This window comes from Macaca nemestrina, chromosome 20 (genome assembly GCF_043159975.1).
Source record: "Macaca nemestrina isolate mMacNem1 chromosome 20, mMacNem.hap1, whole genome shotgun sequence".
Taxonomy (NCBI): Eukaryota; Metazoa; Chordata; class Mammalia; order Primates; family Cercopithecidae; genus Macaca; species Macaca nemestrina.
The window spans coordinates 1,431,427-1,451,801 of record NC_092144.1 but is presented as its reverse complement, the minus strand read 5'-3'; the positions used below and the strand labels follow the sequence as shown (position 1 = coordinate 1,451,801).

Sequence of the window (20,375 nt, the reverse complement as noted above, 5' to 3'; positions counted from 1 at the left end):
TTAGAGTAATTAATGTGCCTTTTGAAGCTGGTGAAACGCTCAGAGCTGTGGGACGGGGGGCGCAGATCACAGGGTGGGGGCCGGGGCCGGTGTCTCTGTGCCTGTTGAAATCATGTCCCAGAGGATCAGACACGGAGATAGAGACGGACACAAAGTGAAGGAGGCAGATGGAGAGATGCGAACAGGAGAGTTTGGAGACAGACGCGAGGGCCAGACGGATGGGGAACAGCAGACCCCGGGGCACAGGTGTCACCTGCTTGTCCCCAGTCCCACACAGTCAGGGCGAGCCAAGCTGCCCTCCCCCGCTGCAGTCTTGGGGGCCTCTCTCGGTCTGTGGCCTCACTTTGAGGGTTACTTCCCCAACCCTCCCTGTAGGATTCCCCTAAAGAACAAGGTGGGGTGGGCAATCAGAGAGGACTTCCTGGAGGCGGCGGCTGAGAGCAGAGCAGAGGACCTGGGGTACTGGAGGGGGAAGGTGAAACGTGAGCACAGTCCTGGCAGGGTCTGGTCAGACGGAGATGCCCAAGGGAGCAGATGGTACCAGGACAGGGGACCCTGGTCTGAGGGGCCGACAGCCCCTCCCAACCCTGGCAGTGGCACAGGCAGGGTCGGCACAAACCTGAGGGACTGCCCATCCCCTGGTGGACGTGGGGGCACGGTGGGCTCAGGAAGTGGGGGGACAAATGGGCTGTGCCGGACCGGCTTTCCCACGTGAAGGGTTAGGACCAGGGAGACAGCGAGGGGACTGGGCGGCCCAAGGCTGCCACCTGGTGGCGGCTCCTCCTCACGCCAGGGCAGTGGCGGCTCCAGCTAGGTTGCCTGGGGGAGACCTCAAGCTGTGGGTACCCACCTACCATGGTCCCTCCAAGGCTAAACTCATGGGGGACAGGGGGACAGGCCAGAGCTGGACTCCGCACAGACACAGACCCCTGCAGGAAGAACAAGGCCCCAGGGAAGCTGATTAAGCGCCTTGCCGGGGATGGGGTCTCAGGCTCCACGTTCTACAGGAGACTGATGGGGGAGGAGTGTCCGGCATGGGGGCCCAGGCCGCGGGGAACTCCAGCCTCCTACAGCACAGCTCTGGGGCTCCCCGGAATCATGGCCAGAGGTATCCGTGAGGTGATGTGGGGATCCTCCAGGGAAGGGCCCATGAGACCCAGGCTGAAGATGGCATAGAGAAGGGGGCCTGCAGCAGGGGCTCTGACAGATGGAACACGAGTTTCCTCTAGGAAAAGAGGTGCTCACAGGCAGGGCCTGATCCCAGGCAGCTGGAGATGGGTTCTTCACTTGGGGGCAAGGCTGGAGAACCCAAGCTTGGTTGCAGACAGACCAAGGCTGGCTTGAGCCCTGCTCCACCACCCACCCCGCACTGGCCGCACCAGTATGCACGGGCCTGGAGGTGGCACGGGGTCAGCACCAGCTGCCGAGACATGGCTGCATTTATTGTTCCCAGCCCAGCGGGAAGGCGCTCCCAGAAAGGTTCCTTGGGTCACCTGCCCACCCAGCCTCGGTTCTGGGCTGCCATGGCCCCGCGGGGACAGGGGAGACACACAAGTCACAGTCAGGCAAGGGGGCCTCAGAGTCCTGGGCAGCAGCTGTCGGGACCCGTCCGGTCTTCACCTGGGACCCTCGGCCAGGCTGGCGCAGCATCCAGGAGGCGAGGCTGTGTGGTCTGGCGGTAGGTGCAGGTGGCAGTAGGCAGGCAGGCTGTACAGGTTCCAAAAAGAGCTCTCGGGCTGGCACTGGGTGAGGCCAGCCCCAGGGCCAGCAGGGGAATGAGCAGTGGAGCGGGGAGTTGCTGGGCACTGGGGTGGGTCCCATCTCCTGTCCTTCCCTCATGGCCGCTGGAAAGGCTGCCTCCCTGGCTCAGCATCTGGAAGCAGGGGGTCAAGGGTGAGAGGTGAGGAGTGAAGGGCCCACCCTGCCGGGCAGAGGCTCACCCAGGTCAGGTAGAAGCAGGCAACCTGTCCAGGCCCCCTCAGTCCACCAGGGCCCACCCTTCCTCCCCTGGCCTCCTGGGCCCTGCTCAACTGCCCACCCTGGGGGAAGAGGCCCCCAGCCAGGAGGTAGAAAAAACCTGGGAGGAGTTCCCAGAATGGAGTAAGACCTTGGGGAGGGATCCCAACGCCACCCTCCCTGGGGGCTCGAAAAGTCAGCGCTGTCCCCAGAAGCCGCCCTGTCCCCTGGTCTCCCAGCCTCCATGCCTGCCACCCCTCAACAGGCCAAGGTCCCCCCAGCAGCCACACTGCAGCACAACATAGCCATCAATCCCTGCCCAGAACCCCGCTAACCCAACACCTGCCTGGCCTACCCCAGCCCGCCAACATCTGCCCAGCCTCCACCTCTGTCCCTGCTGTTCCCTCGGCCTGAGATACTCTTCCAGGAGCCAGCCCCATTACACACCAGGGAGAGGCCCTCCCTGACGCTGCCCGCTCAGAAGCATCCTATGGTCAATTCTGCACCTGACTTAGACCTCGTCTCTCAGAGAGGGGCCCAGATCGAGCACCCACTACCCTAAACCCTGCAGCCACCTTCCTGTCTTTTTTTTTTTTTTTTTTGAGACGGAGTCTCGCTCTGTCGCCCAGACTGGAGTGCAGTGGCGCGATCTCGGCTCACTGCAAGCTCCGCCTCCCGGGTTCACGCCATTCTCCTGCCTCAGCCTCCGGAGTAGCTGGGACTACAGGCGCCCGCCACGACGCCCGGCTAATTTCTTTTTGTATTTTTAGTAGAGACGAGGTTTCACCGTGTTAGCCAGGATGGTCTCGATCCGCCCGCCTCGGTCTCCCAAAGTGCTGGGATTACAGGCTTGAGCCACCGCGCCCGGCCCACCTTCCTGTCTTAAAGATGCAAGAAGGCTGAACGCGGTGGCTCACGCTTGTAATCCCAGCACTCTGGGAGGCCAAAGCGGGAAGATCACCTGAGGTCAGGAGTTCGAGACCAGGCTGGCCAACATGGAGAAACCCTGTCTCTACTAAAACTACAAAAACTAGCCGGGCATAGTGGTGGGCACCTGTAGTCCGAGGTACTCAGAAGGCTGAGATGGGACAATTGCTTGAACCTAGAAGGCGGAGATTGCAGTGAGCAGAGATCATGCCATTGCCCTCCAGCCTGGGCAACAAGAACAAAACTCCGTCTCAAAACAAAACAAACACTTAGGTCAGGTGCGGTGGCTCACGCCTGTAATCCCAGTTCTTTGGGAGGCCCAGGTGGGTGGATCACCTGAGATATGGAGTTGGAGACCAGCCTGGCCAACATGGTGAAATCCATCTCTACCAAATACAAAGAGTTAGCTGGTCGTGGTGGCGGCGGGTGCCTGCAATCCCAGCTACTTGGGAGGCTGTGGCAGGAGAAATGCCTGAACCCCGGAAGCAGAGGTCACAGTGAGCTAGGATTGTGCCACTCCGCCTCAAAAATAAATAAATAAAAAATTTAAGTTACAAAAAAAAAATTGTAAATAGAGGCTGGGAGAAGGGATGACCCCTGCCCAGGGAGACCATGCCCTGACCACTGCTGTCAGCTGTGATTGCAGGGACCACTCCATCGCTTGCCCAAGTCACCAGATCCTGCTGAGTCTCCAGCCCAGCCTGCCCACCGAGGCCCCAGAGCTGGGGAAGGGTGCACACCATCTCAGATTCCTCGACTCAAAGACCGTCTCCTCATCGCTGTCCAGCGAGGCCATCTCGGTGGGGTCCTCGGTGTTGGCCAGGAGTCCATATCGCCTCCGCTGAGGCTTCTTCAACCTGGAAGTAGGTCCAGGCATGGTCAATGGTCCTTCCCTGCCAATCCTGCCTCCTCCTTCCCTCAGGACCCTCATTGCCATCCTCTACCGGATCCCCCAGCCCTGCTGCAGACCTCCCTGGTTTTGCTGTGCCTGTTTCTTTCACGTCCTAATCGCCAAGGGATTACCACTCTCTCCCAAGGCGGTGACAGTCAGAAAACAAGTGCCCTAGCAGGCCCTCCCATCTCCCCTGTGCCAGGACCCCAGAAGAGGCACGCTGATGTCACTCCCGTTGCACCGATGAAAAGACTGAGGCTCACACGGGGTGAGGTTTCGCCAAAGACAACAGAATGGAAGGCTGTCTCAGGGCGAAGCCACTGGTGGCCCCAGCAGCCAGGGAGGCAGGGAGGGTGCAGGGCACAGGCAGGGGAGAGCGCCCAGCAGGTGCTTCCACAGGAAGGGGTGTGGAGCACCGAGGAGGCTCTGCACAGGGCCCCTAAAAAGCAGCATAGCCAGGCACAGTGGCTCACATCTATAATGCCAGCACTTTGGGAGGCCGAGAAAGAAAGATCACTTAAGCCCAGGAGTTCAGACCAGCGAAGGCAAGATGGCGAAACCGCATTGCTACAAAAAAACATAAAAAATGATAAGCAGCTTGACTTTGCCAAAGTGGTGATGGGGAGGGATAAGGTCCTCGCTGTGTCGCTCCCACCCGGAAGCAGCAGCCACACTGGGTAGTCAGAAGCCCAGAGAAAACTGGGCCCACAGGCCAGGGAAGCCGGGGTGGTCTGACCAGGCAGACGCCCCTCCTGTCCAGAGGCTGCCTACAGCTGGAACCCGCGAGGGTCTGGGGACGCAGCCGCACCTCCTGGGCTGTGGGAGCACCCAAGGCGGGCACGTGGCCGACGCTGGCGAAGGCCCAGCTTCAGCGGGTGGAGGCACAAAGGAAAAGAATCGGGACTCCACGGAAGGGTCGCGGCTGCAAGCGGGAAGATGAGAGCGAGGACCGGCATCCGGCGACAAGGAGCCAAGGAGGATCCCTCGCCCCGCCAGGGCCTGACCCCTGCCCGGCAGGCTCCGGCTTCCGTGGCTCCATATGGGAAACGGGCAGCGTCACCCCCGAATTAATAGGCGGCGACGCTGCGCACCCCGACGACCGGGCGCAGGCCGGACAGCGGGCGAGTCACGTGGCCCTGCCCCGCCCACACCACGTGACGCTCCCCGCACAGCCCCGCCCACGCCCACTCCGACCGGGAGGGAGGGAGGGGGGAACCCCGCGGCCCGGCACGTGACGCACGAGGCGCGCGCTAATTGGCCACGGCTGGGAGACGGTGCCCGTGTGCGCCTGACGCACCTGAACGCCCGGATGAGGAAGTAGAGCACGGCCAGGCCGCAAAAGCCCAGGATCACGTAGAAAGAGCGCTTCACCGCCGAGCCCGGCGACACCGGCGGACCCGCGTGCGTGCTGTTATGCGGAGCGCCCGGCTGGCTCCCGTTCGTCACGACTAGCGGCGGCGACGTGACCTGCGCGGGGCGCGGCGGCGAGGCCTCTTTGGCACCGCACGACAGCGCCGCCAGCAGCAGCGCCAGCGGGAGGAGCAGCAGCGGCGGCGGCGGCAGCAGCACGCGCGGCCCCATGGCCCGGCGGAAGCGGTGGCGGCGCCCCGCCCCTATGCACGGCTGTCAGTCAGACGCGCGGTGATGATGCTGGCCAATGGGGCGCGGGGGCGGAGCTTGACGCCCGGCCCCTCCTCCGCCTGGTGAGCCCTCGCGCTACCCACAGTGCCCCGCGCGCCCGCCGCTGAGCCTGTTTCGTCGTCCGGCTCCGGGAGCCAGTGCGGAGGCCCGGAGCCCGCCCGTGGGAGCCCCGCCCGTGGGAGCCCTGGCAAGGCGCCGCAGGCAGAGTCCAGGATTACCAGCCCGGCGTGCGGGCGCGTGGCTTCCGAGGAAGTCGGGCTGGTAGCGGGGGAACGGGGCGGACGCCGACCTCAGGACCTCGGGCCGCTCATTCCCACTCGCCTCGGGGCGGCCCCCGCCGCTCCTGCCCCGGCCTCACGGACAGTGAGGACGCCTCGGCTGTGTCCGGGGCCCAGGAAGGAGGCGCCCCGTCCCCAGCCTGCTGCAGGGAACCGGGGGCTCGGCCCAAGACGGGGTCTGACAGCGCCTGCGCGGCCCCCGCGCCCCCGAAGCCGACTGCGCCTCAGGTCCCGCGGGACCGACGTCTCCGCGCTGCGAACCCCTCAGTGGCGAGCCCTGCGGTCACTGCGCGCCAGTGACCCGTGCGGTCTTCCCCGTCGGATGCTGCTAGTGCGCTGAACGGGGTCCGCAGGCTTGTCTCCCGGTGGCCCCACTCTGCCGACAGCCCCCCAAACCACAGACTCGGCTTTTTGGGTGCACACGTGGCCCTTTATTCGAATCCGACTTTCACAGGGCTCCACATCGTTGTGGGCAAGGACTGGCCACCCCGCAAGCCGCCAGCGCACCGCAGCCCGTCCTCCAGGAGAGACTTGAGGCCCTGAGCCCGCACCTCGCTCGGGAAGCGCCTCCTGGAGGGAGGAGGGAGGAGGGAGGGAGGCGCGGGCTCCAGGCGCTCCGGGAGGCGCTGCCCGGCACCCCACACACACCGAAAGGCGCCCGCCGCGGGGCCACAGGTGCAGGAAAGCAGGACTCACTGGAACGCCCAGGTTCCGCCCGGGACAGGGCTCAGCGCCACATGCCACTCTTCCCGAAAGCACTTACAGGGGACAAGCCTCCGGGGCAAGCGGCTGCCTCCAGCTCTTGTTGCAGGTGAAGTCCCTCCTGGGACAGTGACCCCAGAGGTCATCGCTGCTCTCAGGCCACCCTTCCCCGAGTCCTGGCCGGGCCCCTTCAACCTGCCAAAGCAAAGCAGCGTTACTCCCAGCGTCCTCCACGGGGCTCACAGCTGCCCCTCCCGGCCTCCCCGGAAACAGCCACAGCCTCTAGGAAGGTCTCAGGCTAGTCACGGGGCTGTGACCTCAGGCTCCGTCACAGGCCAGCGTGCCCAGGGCGGGTCTGCGCCTTGGGGGCGCAGCCAGAGCCAGCTACCCGCATGGGATGGAGCTACGTGGGCCAATGTGGGCTCTAGAAAAAAACTAATGGCGGCAACATACATCAGAGAAAGCTAGTTAAGAGTGTGACTTAAGAGGTCTGGAAAAGACAATTGATGAGCAAAAAATCCAAAAGGCGGGGGCATTCACTGGTCTCCAATCCTGCTTAAGGGACCTTATCTAAGAGCCAGGCATGACTGGGCCCAGCCTGCACCTGGCTGCACGTGGGGAGCGTAATGGCCAGGCCTGACTTTAGTTCCAGCTTAATTGAAGAAGAAAAAAAAAGTTGAAAAAAAAGGAAAAACAAAAAACAGTCACAGGAACATTCCCCGGGCACATGACTTTCTATGAGCTCTCGACAAGAGGGATGTGGGCACGAGCGGAAGGAGTTACCTCGAATTACAGGGCTATTTCCACATATGAGCTAGCCAAGGGAGCAGCTTGCGTCTCAGAGGGTTCTGTTGGGCGCACAACACTTCTGTCCTCCGAGGGCTGCAGCTTCCATAGGCTAGCAGAGAACGCTCAGAACTCGTGAAGCAACAGCAGAACTAGCTAACCGGCTGGCCGTCTGAGGTCGCCCTGGGATGCCACGTGCCTCCACTCTCTGGCCTGCTTCTAGACTGAGGCAGTCCAGGTCAGCGTCGGGTGCACGTCCACTGTCCCTGCTAAGCTGCCCGCACAGTCCAGCCCTCTGGCCACCACTGCCAGAAGCCTCCCGGGGCTGCCCTGAGGCCTGAGCTGCCCGCTCCCGTCCCCCGCCTGGCTCCCCTACCCTGACCAGCGCCAATCTGCTGGGCCTCCCTTTCTAGCTCTCTCTGCAGGCCCCAGGGAAGGCTTGCAGACCTGCTGCTTCTCCGCCTTCTCTCTGCTCAGGTCTGGCTGCAGGAGCCTGCAGCAGGGAGTGTGTGGTGCAATGCAAGGGAATTGTCAGAGCAAGGTTCATTTCACACGGTCTTTTAATCGGCTTCGTAAAGCCAAAGAAAACTGCATACAAGAATTCCTCAGCCACTGCAAATACAACATCGATGGAGTATGCGTACGTCTTCCAGTAAAAATGGACAATATAAATAAACATCTTCAAGAACCTCTCAGGGACGTCTGCACGTCTACTGTGGGGCGCACAGCACAGATGGGCGCAGGGGCCAGGGCTCCAGGGCAGTTGCTGCCACACCCGCCGGGGTCCTACCACACTACACTCAGAAACGTCACATGGAGTTGGAAAAAGCCACAGCTTGCTCAGCTTCCGACAAAGAGCGGATTCACAGTCCGTTCGATCTCAGAGGAGTGAGTGGGGCACCCACTTCATGGGGCCAACCCCACCAAAAGAAAAAAAGGCAACACAACCAAAAACTAAAAAACCAAAAACCCACACAACCCCCGATTTTTTTGAAAACTCATGGCTCGTGGTCAAAAAAGTAAATCTGAAGTGCTTTTCAAAATGTTTTGAAAACCCTTAAAAACAGCACTTCCTTAAAAAGAAAAGTCTAGTAACGAGGCCATCCTGGCGTCAGAAGCGGTCAGGCTGGGTTTGACAAGATCAGAACCGAAATGACTACGAAAGTGGGAATACAAGGAGGTGCGTTTACTACACGTATTAACGTTCAGCGAAGCTCCCACAATCTTTAAACACACAGCCATTGGAAGGACGATCTTGAGCAGGAAGGGTTTTTACTCGTTGTGTGTAGCTGAGGACAAGAAGCAGGCACAGTGTAAAGGCACCGAAGCAACGAGAGGCAGCTTCACCCCAGAGGCCAGACCAGGGCGCGGCCTGCGACCGGGGAGCAACCACCCCCCACAGCCGAGGGAGGCTGGCCTGCAGCCACACATGCACCTATGCTGACTGCCCAGCGGGCCCTCGCTCTCCCTTGCCTTTTTGGTCAGTCTCATTTGGCTTTTGTGTCCTGTGATAGAAATGGCTGAGAGGACAGACGCGCCTCTTACAGGCAAGCGCAGTGACAAGATCTGAGTGTCCAGCCTAAAGTGCTTGGAGAAGGTGCCAAGGTGAACCGAGCTCCCACCGCAGGCCACAGCAGCGTGGCACCCTCGGAGCGTGACTTACCGTAACTGTCGTAACTGTCTCTATAGGACCCGCCCGAGCTCCGGTCACTGTAGCCACCACTCTGACTCCGGCTGCAGGATAGACAGACATGAGTACCGGAGGATACCAGTCTACTTTTGCTCTGCCACAGCAGGCTGAGCCGTCAGCCCCCATGCCAGCTGTCCCTTCTGGGGACGCAAGGACCCCAGCAGCGTAGAGTCTCAGAAATCGTCCAAAACCTGCACCAGCCATGCCCCCCTGGCCTTCCCGCTTCTGCCACTGTCTTCAGCAGTTTCTTCTCCTCTTGGCCTGGGCCCCCTCCCGCCTCTGCTCCTTGGCCAGCCAGCCTCATCTCAGCTCCCCCAGGGACCTGGGACTGAAGCTGGCCATCCCACCATCACCCCTGTGCCCGGGTTGGTCTTCACCCCTCACCTGCTATAGTAGTCTCTGGAGCCACCGTAGCCCCCACTCCTGGACTCGAACCGGTTCCCCCCATAGCCTCGGTCCCCTCCTCCTGCATACAGGAAGAAGTGAGTACCAGCTCCCACCAGCAGTGCCTCACAGCATCCCCAAAGGGCCAACTCACGGCACTCACCTCTAGAGAACCCACGGCCCCGTCCTCGGCCCCCACGGAAGAAGCCCCGGCCCCCGGCAGAGCCACCACGGTAGCCACGGGATCGGTTGTCTGACGACTTGCCTGCCTGGTCTACTCGGATCTGTCGCCCATCTACAGACTGGAGACCAGCGGATGGCACAGGTTAGTGGGTGGGTGCCCCATCCTCAGGACGGGGCTCCCGCTCAACACCCTGATCCTCACCTTCCCGTTCATGGCCATCATGGCATCCTTGGCGTCGTCAATGTTCTCAAAGGTGACAAACCCAAATCCCCGAGATCTCTGGGTCTCCCTGTCTTTCACAACCACCACTGTGCAGGGGAGAGAGGTCTGCAGTCAGCACCCAGCTGTACCTACAGTCAGGAGGAGCACAAGCCAGCCCCACCCGGGCCGCCGGCCCAGCACCAGCCTCACCTTCAGAGATCTGTCCGTATTTTGAGAAGACCTGCTCCAGCGACTGCTCATTGGTGTCAAAACTCAGCCCTCCAACAAAAAGCTTGCCTTCGTCTGATGCCATGGCGGCCTGTGGCAGACACCAATGAAATCCTCAACAGGGGTCATCTCTCACCACCATTCCCCGCTTCCTATTTTATGTAAATGACATGTGTTTTTTAGGGGAAATATTAGAAAATCAGGTTATTGTTTTTCATTGTCGGAAACTCGTACCTAGGACTTAAGCTGTCACCCAGGCTGGAGTGCAGTGGTGCAATCATGGGTCACTGCAGCCTCCACCTCCTAGTCTAAGCAATTCTCCTACCTCAGTCTCCCAAGAAACTGGGACTATAGATGTGCACCACCACGCCTGGCTAATTTTTTCTTTTTGTTTTAGTAGAGATGGGGTCTCACGCTGTTGCCCAGGCTGGTCTGAAACTCCTGGGCTCGGCTGGGTGCAGTGGCTCACACCTGTAATCCCAGCACTTTGGGAGGCCGAGACGGGCCGATCAACTGAGGTCGGGAGTTCGAGACCAGCCTGACCAACATGAAGAAACCCCATCTCCACTAAAAATACAAAGTAAGCCAGACACGGTGGTGCATGCCTGTAATCCCAGCTACTCGGGAGGCTGAGGCAGGAGAATCACTTGAATCCGGGAGGCGGGGGTTGCGGTAAGCCGGGATCACGCCATTGCACTCCAGCCTGAGCAACAGGACTGGATGGAACTCTTGTCTCAAAAAAAAAAAAAAAAAAAAAAAAAAACTCACTCCTGGGCTCAAGCAATCCTCCCACCTTGGCCACCCAAAGTTTTGGGATTACAGGTTAACCCACCGCACTCAGCTACCTAAGACTTAATTCAAACTGATTTACCACACTGAATACAGTCCGCTTCTCAGCTCCCTCCACCCCCCAGACTAAAAGCAGGCCGCACCCATGTCCACGGTCCTCCCCATGGGACAGGGCCTCCGGTGTCTCCCCCCCCAGCCCCGAATCTTCCAGTCGTGCCGTGGGCAGGACTGCACCCTCAGCTTCTCTCCCCTTTACGAACTGGTGCCAACTCCAACCCTAACCAGTTGACTTCTACTTGTTGCTGGACCAGAACGTGCTTCTGTTCACTGTAAAATTCCCCGAGACTGGGGGGGGGGGGGGGGCTGGCTGTCAGGGAAGCCGCCCCGTGCTGGGGGGCACCTCGGGGCAGGCACTAACTTTTACAGACAGGACCTCTGCCGGGAATCGGGAAGGGATGGCCCCGGAAATGATGAGGCAGGATTTCCAGACAGGAGAACTGGCATTCAGGAGAACTGGCTATTTAAGGGCGCAGTCAGTGCTGACACAGACAAAGCATTCATTGGCTGGGAATGGCCACCACCCAGTGGCGCTGATAACTAGACTTGGAAGTCTGGCACTGGGGGCTGTGCCAACTTGGACCAAAGTTTGGGCGCAAAGCACGACGTGGCAGACGAGGAATCACACTGGAACGGGCCATGCCTACCCAGGATTTGCGAGGCCGTCCTTTCCCTCATGCAATCACAATGGGAAAAGGAGAAAAATGAGGCTCAGAAAACAAAAGCGTTGGTTTATGGATACCTCCAGCCCCTCGGCAGGGAAACCGGCCCTGGAGACCGGGCGCGCCACGTGGCCCCGCCCCCGCCGCGTGCGCATGCGCCCCGTGCGCGCCCTGCGCCACTCCATCCGGGCACTCGGTGCTCCCGCCATTTCGCTGGGCACAGCCTCGAGCTGGCGGCCGCCATTTTGCGGCGGCAAGCCGGTCGCTGGCGGCCCGGGCCGGCGGGGAGAGGCCCTCTGGCCGCTACTCGGCCCAATCTCCCGCTGCCCCTCGCCGCCGGCGGGGCGGACTCCACCCCGGGCCCGCCCCGGCACCGCCCCCTCCCAGGGGCGTGCCGCTGCGGCCCCGCCTCGCCTGGCCGCCGCAGGCCGCCCGCCGCCCCGAGTTCCTCGGAGCCGGTGCCGCCAGGGCCCTCACCACTGAGTCGGGTAGGTCCCTGACGCAAGCGGGAAGACAGCACACCACAACGACCCGAGCCTCCTAACGCGCGAGTGAGGGGGGGCGCCCCGGCGCCCGGCATTATATACACCGCCGCCGGGCCCCGCCCCCTTCACCTCCCGGACCAATCAGAGGCCGCTCCTGCGTCTCATATTCATGAGCTGGGGGCCGGGTCTATCTCGGCTCCGCCTCCTCCCGCGCGCTGGTGTCGGGCTAGACGATTGGCCGGGACGTTTCCAGTCCGCAGTCCCCTGCCCGCGCTCGGGGGGGCGTGGCCAGCGCGCGGCGGGGCGGGGCTGACCCAGTTCCGCGTGCCCTCTCCCTGGCCCGCGGCGGGCAACAAATGGGCCTCTAGCCCCGGTTCCGAGGCCTCCGGCCTCATGGGGACCTCTGGGTGTCACTAGGACCCCGACTTTGCCTGTGCTTCAGCAGTCCCGACATAACCTAGCCCAGATCCCCTACCCAACCAAGCCCCGGCTGTCAGACATCCCAACTTCATCTGAACCCCGATACCTGTCGTGATATTCTTGCCACTACAACCGACGTCCCAGTTTTCCCAGCACCCCAGCACTCCATTCCTGCCATCAACCCCATGCCCACCCAAACCCCAACAAAGACAACCCCATTCATGCGAACCCCAACATTCGCAATTCCAGTTCTTCCTACTTCGCCACACTTTGGTGCACCCCAACTTTACGCAATCCAGTTTGCCTACAAACTCCAACCCGCACCTAAGCCTAACTCCCACTGGAACCGCGACTTCACGGCTGGGTGCATCGCCCACACCCCCACACTCGCCTGGCCAGATAGTGTTGTGCGTCCCTGCTGTCGGGTGCAGGCGAACACCCCGAGTCCCCACTGCACCCCAGCACTCAGCCCGGCCCTCGGCCTCCCCTCCCACCGTGCTGCACACCCAATGCGCACTCGCTCCCCACGCCGGGCCGGGCCCACTCTGCTCCTCCACCCAGGCCTTTTCTCTCCTTCCACAGACCTCCCCTACTGAGCCTGGCTGACAGAGGGGAGTCTCAAAGCCTCCGCCATCTGGAGAACCAGCTATGCAAGGACCCTCACTCCCTACTCTTCGGCGGCCCCAAAGCCTCTGGGGAGCCCTCTATGGCCACCACTTGCTCCTCACCCAGGCCTCATCTCATGCTGCCCCCTCCCCCGGCCCTGGTGGAAGAAACCAGCGTGGACCCCTGCCTCTCTGCCCCAGAAAGTCTCAGGAGGGCTGACCCTCTGCTCACAAGCTGGGGGGAGTTGGGGTACAGAGACCCCCGTTTTGCGGCTCACCTCAGGGAAATCCCGGTCCCACTCCTGGCCTCAGACTCACTCCCACCCTCAAGTGGATCAAAGTGGGGGTAGCCAAGGGCGCTGTCTCCAGTGACAAGGTCTCTGGGACCCCTCATGGGCTCAAGACCCCTCCCCCCGACAGCAGCTGTGTGACTCATCACCACCCGCTTTGCACCTCGGCCCCCCCCCACTACAGCCGCCCCGCTCCCCGTCAGCAGCAGCCGGCTGCTGCGTCAGCCACTCACGCAGGGTGGTTATTAAAGGAGCGGGGAGAGACATCAGCACCGAGCTCCCCTACGCCCGCCGTCCGTGCGGGAGGGGCCCCCCACCCACTGGAGCCCCAGACGCGGGCTAGGCATGCCCAGCCAGGGAGCAATTCAGGCCCATTCTTTCTGATCTGCCCCCCAGCCCCCAGCCCCAGCAGTCAGGGCGGGGAGGTTCCCTGGCCCTAGAGCAGCCCTTGTAGGGGGGGCGTTGGAGGGGGTCCCCGGTAGCCACAGCGGCCCCTTCATAATTGCATAATTCTTGCCGCCCCCCCCCGCAACCCATCGCTCCCTGGTTCTGTGAGCCTCTGTCTTTTCCTGGTTTTGTAAAGCGCCGTGTTCATTCATTCATTCATTCATTCATTCTGCCAGCGCCTAGTTATTAAGCGCTTACTACGAGCCGGTTCCTGGGTGCGGGCTCCGTGAGTGCCCGCAGCCGTCCTGGGTTCCCAGGGTGGCGTCGACGCGCACCTGCGCACACCTGCCGCTTTACATCTGCGCCGAGCACTGCGCACCGGCTTCCAGGTGTGGGACCGGTGTCCGTACCTGTGCCTCTGGGGTCACCTGCGTCTGCGAGCACCTGTGACTCCCAGGTGTCTCACCGCCACCCTGTGTCCCCATCGAGGGTCTCAGGAGGCTGGGACCCCGTCATCCACCCCTGCTGGCAGCTCAGCACGCGAGACCCGACTGCGGCGCGCTGCCCGTTGCAGACACGAGGGGGCGCTACGGCCTCGCTCCGTCCGCGGCGTTTGGGTCGAGCGCCCGGACTCCTGGTGCCCCTCCGCGCAGACGCCTCGCGTGGGAGAGGGAGCCCCGCCGCCCAGCCCTGCGCGGCCACAGTGCACAGTCCTCGAGAGGCCCAATCTCGCGGGGCGAGGACGCAGCCTGCGTGTCGACCCCGAACCACCCGCCGCCCCCGCGCCTCGGCTCCAGCGGAGGGGCTCAAAATAGCCGCGCCGGGCGGGGGCGAGGCTGCTATTCCGGGCCCGACGCGCGGGGCTCTTCCCTGCCCGGCGAGGCGCGGGGATCAGCCAGAGTCCCCGAAACTGCTCCCCGCGTGTCTCTCTTGGGCCCCGTGGGCCCATTCACAAATGCCGCCCACTTTCCAGCCTGCCGTCTCGGAGGGGGCGCGCGCCTCCTGCACCCAGATATTCCTCCCGGGCCCCCGCCCCTGCATGGCGTCGCCATGGAGACGGGGGCGGGGCCCCTCGCTCCCGCACCGACCACTCCTCCCTCCCCGCGGGGCCCCGCCTGCCGGACGCCGGGTCCTCCCCCGACCCCGACTAATGACCGGGCGGGAGGCGGTAGAAAGCGTCTAGGCCTGGGACGGGCGTGGCCGGGGATGAAAGGCGCGTGGGGGGTACCCCGGGGCCGCATAATTACCGCCCCCTCCTAGGCAGGCGGGGGCCAGGACCGTGCACCTGGTGGCTGCCCCGCGGGGGCGCGGAAATAGGACCGTCCTGGCAGAGGATGCAGCAGGCCCAGCTGGCCCCAGTACGCGGGGCCCAGAGCCAGGGTGGGGGATGCAGAGACCGGGCGTGCGGGTTGCCAGGTGTGGCGCACATGTGTGCCCGTGGGCAGAGTACAGAGACACAAGCTTGTGTAGACACGAATGTGTAGCTGTGTGCGAGTGCATACGATGTGGGGTGTGCAGGGACCCCAGGCTGGCCTGTGTCGGAGCGCAGGGCATATAGGGGTGTGCACACAGTCTTGGAGGTGTGTGCACGGAGCTCCCGGCACCTGCATGTGTGCAAGTACGCAGGAACCCATCTGCGTGGCGCTGTGTGTGCAACACAAAGAGGTGGGCGCTTATCCGGATATGGATGTGGGGGCAGCCAGGGACAGGGCTGCGTGTGCGTGACTCGGGTGTGCCGGGACCCACAGAGCATATGTGTCCATGCCTGGTGCTGTGACTCATGTCCCTGGGGTAGGCACGCGTGCTGTGTGTCAGCGGGAGCGGCGCCTCCCAGGGCGGCCCAGAGTTCAGAAGCCCAGAGGAGGAAGGGTTAAACCTGCCCCTCCCCTCAGCCCCTACCTGAGTCCGGGGGTGGGATCCCAGGTCCCCTGGGAGGCCCCGGCCCCCCACCCCCACCCCGGGCCTGAGATTCAGGGGCTGCTACACAAGAAAGCCTGTCCGAGCTGCTCTGCAGCCTCAGTTTCCCTCCTGTTCCTCAGATGCGGTCGCAGGGTGGATCAGCTTCCCTTCCCTGTGACTCACCCCCTCCCCACAGGCCTGAGTCACAGCTCAGGAATGTGGAGGCTGGGAGGCCCTGTCCACTCCTGCCCCAGCCAGGCCATCCCAGCAGCCCAAAGGCCAGGCCTGGGCCACAGATGGACATCCCTGGCACACACACCCCGTCACAGGCCACACACAGGTGCACACCCACACCCCTGCTTCACACCCACTGGACACAAAGTGATACGCCATGCACTGGGCATCCGGGGACCCTGCCGGCCACAGGCACACACAGTAGACAGGCTGAGGATGGGTAAGGCCCCGACCTGCCCTGGGGTCACTCACACACCTGGTCACTCTTTCAGTACACGGGATGCTGCAGAGTCATCGGTGACCCCTTCTGCTGGGGCCCAGACCAGCCAGCACGTGGCAGACCTGCAGTGATGTACGCCCATGCATGTCTGTGACATGCAGATCAGGTGTCTGTGAAAGGTCCAAGACTCTGCATGGCCCACAGACACCCTAAAGCAGACCGAGGTCTAGGCTCACCTGGGTGGAGGCTGGGGATGCAGCCGCCTGCTTTCTGAAACTGGGCAAAGGTCCGGGGACTCTGGAGTCCCCACTGCTTAGCAACAGATGCTGCATCCTGGGGTAGGAGGAGGGATCCCCACCTGGGCCCAGCTCCCTTTCATGGGACTACAGATCCGGTGCTTAACAGAGGTCAAAGAGTCGGGATTTCCTGCAAAGACAACCAGGCTCAGAGAGGCCCTGCCTGGGGCAGGCAACAGTGGAGTGGGATGAGTGGAGAGTGTCCCCCTACTCGCCCAGGCACTTGCAGGGGCTCAGGACCTATGGAGTGAGGGTGAAGACACCGATGTTCCATCTTGCTGGAAAGGCACCTGGCACCTGCCCGCCCTAGCATGCCTGGAAGGTTCCCACATCCAGGCGGAGAGATGGGCGAGGGGACACCTGTCCAGGCACCCATGGTTGCTCAGGCAGACCCTGGAGGGTCAGGGGCCCAGCTGTGAGGCAGGCAGTGCCCAGGACACTCTCCGCACCTCACTGCTTCATCTGAGAGGTGGGCATGCCGGCAGCACCTCCTGGGGTCAGAGGTGCATGGGGAAGACCTGGTAGAAAGTCGGTCGAGGGCAGTTAGCAGCAAAAGACAGCTCCACGCAGCGACCGGCTCTCCTTGTTGTTCGCCTCCTTGATGTGGCAGTCCACACGGAATCATCCCGTACGCAGGCCGGGAGCGATGGCTCATGCCTGTAATCCCAGCACTTTCGTTTGAGTCCAGGAGTTTGATACCAGCCGGGACAACATAGTTAGACCCCGTCTCTACAGAAAAATAAGCAAAATTACCTGGGCATGGTGGTGCTCACCTGTAGTACCAGCTACTCAGGAGGCTGAGGCAGGAGGATCGCTTGAGCCGAGGAGTTACAGCAAGGCTACAGTGAGCTGTGATGGAGCCACTGCGCTCCAGCCTGGACAGTGAGACCCTGTCTCGAAAATACTAATAATTGTGGCCAGGCATGGTGGCTCACACCTGTAATCTCAGCGATTTGGGAGGCCAATGCAGGTGGATCACTTGAGGGCAGGAGTTTGAGACTAGCCTGACCAACATGGTGAAATCCATTCTCTACTAAAAATACCTAAAATTGGGCTGGGTGCAGTCGTTTACACCTGTAATCCCAGCACTTTGGGAGGCCGAGACAGGCAGATCACTTGCGATCAGGAGTTAGAGACCAGCCTGGCTAACATGGGTGGGGAAAGCCCCTCTCTACTAAAAAAAATTAGCTGGGTGTGGTAATCGTAGCTACTCTGAAGGCTGAGGCAGGAGAATCATTTGAACCCGGGAGGTGGAGGTTGCAGAGAGCTGAGATTGCACCACTGCACTCCAGCCTGGGCAACAGAGTGAGACTCTGTCTCAAAACAAAAACAAACCAACAAAAATAATAATCGTCCCTTATGCTAACTCTCCTGTTTCATTTGTATTTCCAACATGAACAGAAAGACTTTTGGAAGGCGTAGGTTGGGGCTCACCTGGGAACCCCTCTCCATCCCCCACCCAGACCAGCAGCCTGGAGTCGAGCTTGGCTGGGCAGCAGGGATCACTGGTGCACTGAGGGGTGAGTGGGTGAGTGTCTGTGGCTGGAGGCCCTGGGGGTGTTCCTGCCCCCGCCCAGGCGTGTGTTGGTTGTGGGGGAAGGCTGCTGCCCTCTCTGGATCTGGTCAGGGCCCTCTTTGTATCTGGTGACAGCTGTGGGGTGTGGTGTGACTCTGCAGGCTGGGGTTTTGTTCCTGGAGGCCTTGGCCCAGGCTGAGCAAGGAGGTGCTGTTTGTTTTAGGGTCACGCAGTGGATTGAGGTAGGGGGCAGGTTTATGGGGTGTGTCTGGTGGGGAGTTTTGTGTATCTGGGAGCCTGGCACACCAGCCGCACCATAAATGCATGGCCTGTGGAGAGCTGTCCCGGGCGTGCTGGTCGGGGTGTGGGATGGCTGTGCAGGCCCCGCGTGGGACGGCACCCGTTGGTTTTGCTTGCTCTCCCGCAGGGCTGAGTGTGGGCAGCGTCCTCAGTATGGGGCGTATGCCCTCTGTGGCAGCCAGCTGTCTCCCTTGCCCCGCTCCGCCCACATTCCAGAGGTGTTGGGGGCGCCCTCCCAGGCTCCCACCCGCTCCCGACCTCCAACCTCGGCCCAAGCCCACTCCCTCTGCTCTGGCACCCAAGGAGGCAGCTGGCTCCAGGGAGGGGCTGCAAGGCGGGGGAGGAGGCTGGAATGTGCCCCAGGGTGAGGGGGGCCCCCAGAGAGGGGGCGGAAGCAGGGAAGGGACGGAGGGGCGGAGATGGTGGTACTGGGTTGGGGAGACCGCGGGAGATCGGAACAAATAGAGAAAGGCAAAAGAAAGAGAAACGGAGGGAGTGAGAACCAGACAGAGGGTGGAGGAAAGGCCAGGAGGGCCCCTGCAGACTCAGGGCCCAGGTGACAGCCTCCCCTCCCCCACCCGCCAGGCTGGGCTGCTCACCTGTCCCAAGTGACCCCAGAGGCAGCCAGTTCTCTGCCCTCCCAGGGCTGGGTGGCCCGTGGGTGGGGCTGCACCGGCCTCCTGGGTTGGGCCCCAACGCCCTTGGCCACGGGGTGGTGGCGTCCCCAGCCTCCAGCCCGGTAACTCCCATTCCCATGGTGCTGGGAGAGGAGGGCGGGTGGGGCCAGGCCCTGTCGGGGCGGCTGTGCCTGGGCACCGGCTCAGTCCCTCCAACCCAGTGGCTCCAAGCCAGGGGCCTGGCTGCCTGGCTTCTATTGCTGTCCACCCTAGCCACCTCCCAAGCCAGCTCCAAGGGCCCATTCGGCCTCCCCCAGAGGACTCCGGCCTCAAGCTGAAAGCCATGACCTCCACTGACCTTCTCCTGCCCGCCCACAGCTGCCGCGTCTCTCCAAGCACTGCCCACCTGTGAGCTCACCGCCTGGCAGGGACGCCAGCACGGGCTCCCAGCCACAGGGCAGCTCCCACCCTGCAGCTCCAGCTCTGTTCCCAGGCCACTCCAGAGGCCAGGCTGCACCAAAGACCTTGGCTACAGTCTCCCCACCTGGCACAGGCCCTGTTCACTTCAACCACTGCCTTCTCTGAGCACACACCAAGTTGGAGCCCACAGCCAAGCAGCGGGCGGCACGGGGGATTCCTGCCTCCTGAGTGCTCACTTCTCTTGGCCCAGAGCTCACACCAGCATTTCAGATTTCCTCCTCCATCCCCGTTACCCCGTCCTTGCCAACCACCTCCCTGTGGACCTAAAGCCACCACCTTCCGGGCACACCGTGGTTCCTTTTCCGTCTCTACCCCCCCCAGGGTGAGGCCGCCAGGGTCCCCATCGATCATCGATCCAACTCGACCGCCCCGCAAAGTCCAGGCCATGGGTCCAGCCACCTCCCAGATGTCCTGGCCGCCGCTCCCTCTCACCTTCTCCTTCTCCCTGGTCCCTCAAGTCATCCCTCCAGTGGCCGACTTGGGGAATCACCGTTTAGGGTCCTTGCCAGCCTCGCCTTTCCGCCCATCTTTGATTTTTCTCCACTAACTGACTTCCCGGTTGCTCCCCAAATGCACTTGGTTTCACGTTTCCGGGCCTTGGCACACGCCGTGCCCCCTACCTGGAGCACCCTTTCCGCTTCCTACAACACTTGGCAAACTCCTGCTCCTTTAGCAAAGCCTCAGCCTCAGAGCCCCCCTCCTCCTGGCCTCCTGTCTGAGCAACCCCAGCCTAGGGACCGCGGGGAGGCTGGGCCGGGGTCTGGGACGTACAGTGGTGCAGGGGTGGGGGCAGCAGGAAACGCGTTGGCGTGAAAGGACGGGTGCACGTGAGCGTGCCCGTGCCGGGGGTCCACGTGCGGCGCCCCGGGGCTCGCCCCCTCTTCCGTCCAGGCCCCGCCGCAGCCGTCAGACCCTCGGCTGCGCCTCCCGCCCCCAAGTTTGCAGACGCGCGGGGAGAGAGGCGGGGCCGCAGCGCCTCCGCTCATGCGTCTGCGCACTCGGCCCTGCCGTGCTGAAGTCCCGCCTTCTGGAGGCTGCCTCGCGCTGCTACTGGTGCACGCAGATGACCGAGCGGTGCGATCACCAGTGAGGCTTCCCCGCTGGTGGGCGGGGCCTGGGCCGCCCGACGCGCGGACGGGGGCGGGCGGGGCGCCCTACCCGGGGTGACGTCAGGCTCCTTTCGCGGCGCGTTGCCCTGGAAACCGCGTTTCCATCCCGGCGGGTTTCCGGGGGCCGCCCCCTCCCATTC

At 62.5% G+C, this 20,375-nt stretch overlaps 2 protein-coding genes across 6 annotated transcripts; both read right to left on the bottom strand.

Moving 5' to 3' along the window:
- Positions 1–1,410: 1,410 nt before the first annotated feature.
- Positions 1,411–5,958, bottom strand: FAM174C (family with sequence similarity 174 member C). The gene is made up of 3 exons (XM_011748955.3): positions 5,073–5,958; positions 3,624–3,740; positions 1,411–1,873 (listed from the first exon to the last, which is right to left on the bottom strand). Coding segments are annotated over exons 1-3 (402 nt in total). The 5' UTR covers positions 5,357–5,958; the 3' UTR covers positions 1,411–1,872.
- A 144-nt stretch (positions 5,959–6,102) lies between these two features.
- Positions 6,103–19,752, bottom strand: CIRB (cold inducible RNA binding protein). Of its 5 annotated transcripts, XR_011617701.1 has the most exons (10): positions 19,559–19,743; positions 16,663–16,942; positions 16,154–16,343; positions 9,852–9,960; positions 9,642–9,748; positions 9,420–9,558; positions 9,257–9,338; positions 8,846–8,916; positions 6,458–6,591; positions 6,103–6,264 (listed from the first exon to the last, which is right to left on the bottom strand). XR_011617701.1 is itself a non-coding variant. In XM_011748968.3 (9 exons), the coding sequence occupies exons 3-9, from the start codon at positions 16,247–16,249 to the stop codon at positions 8,455–8,457; spliced, it is 621 nt and encodes a 206-aa protein (XP_011747270.1). In that variant the 5' UTR covers positions 16,250–16,343; positions 16,663–16,942; positions 19,559–19,700; the 3' UTR covers positions 7,725–8,454. The 5 variants fall into 5 exon arrangements, 4 of the variants coding, with proteins under 4 accessions (XP_011747307.1, XP_011747270.1, XP_024649903.1 ...); XM_011748968.3 differs by lacking the exons at positions 6,103–6,264; positions 6,458–6,591 and adding an exon at positions 7,725–8,471 and having other exon boundaries at positions 19,559–19,700; XM_024794135.2 differs by lacking the exons at positions 6,103–6,264; positions 6,458–6,591 and having other exon boundaries at positions 7,725–8,916; positions 19,559–19,752.
- Between the last annotated feature and the right edge of the window lie 623 nt (positions 19,753–20,375).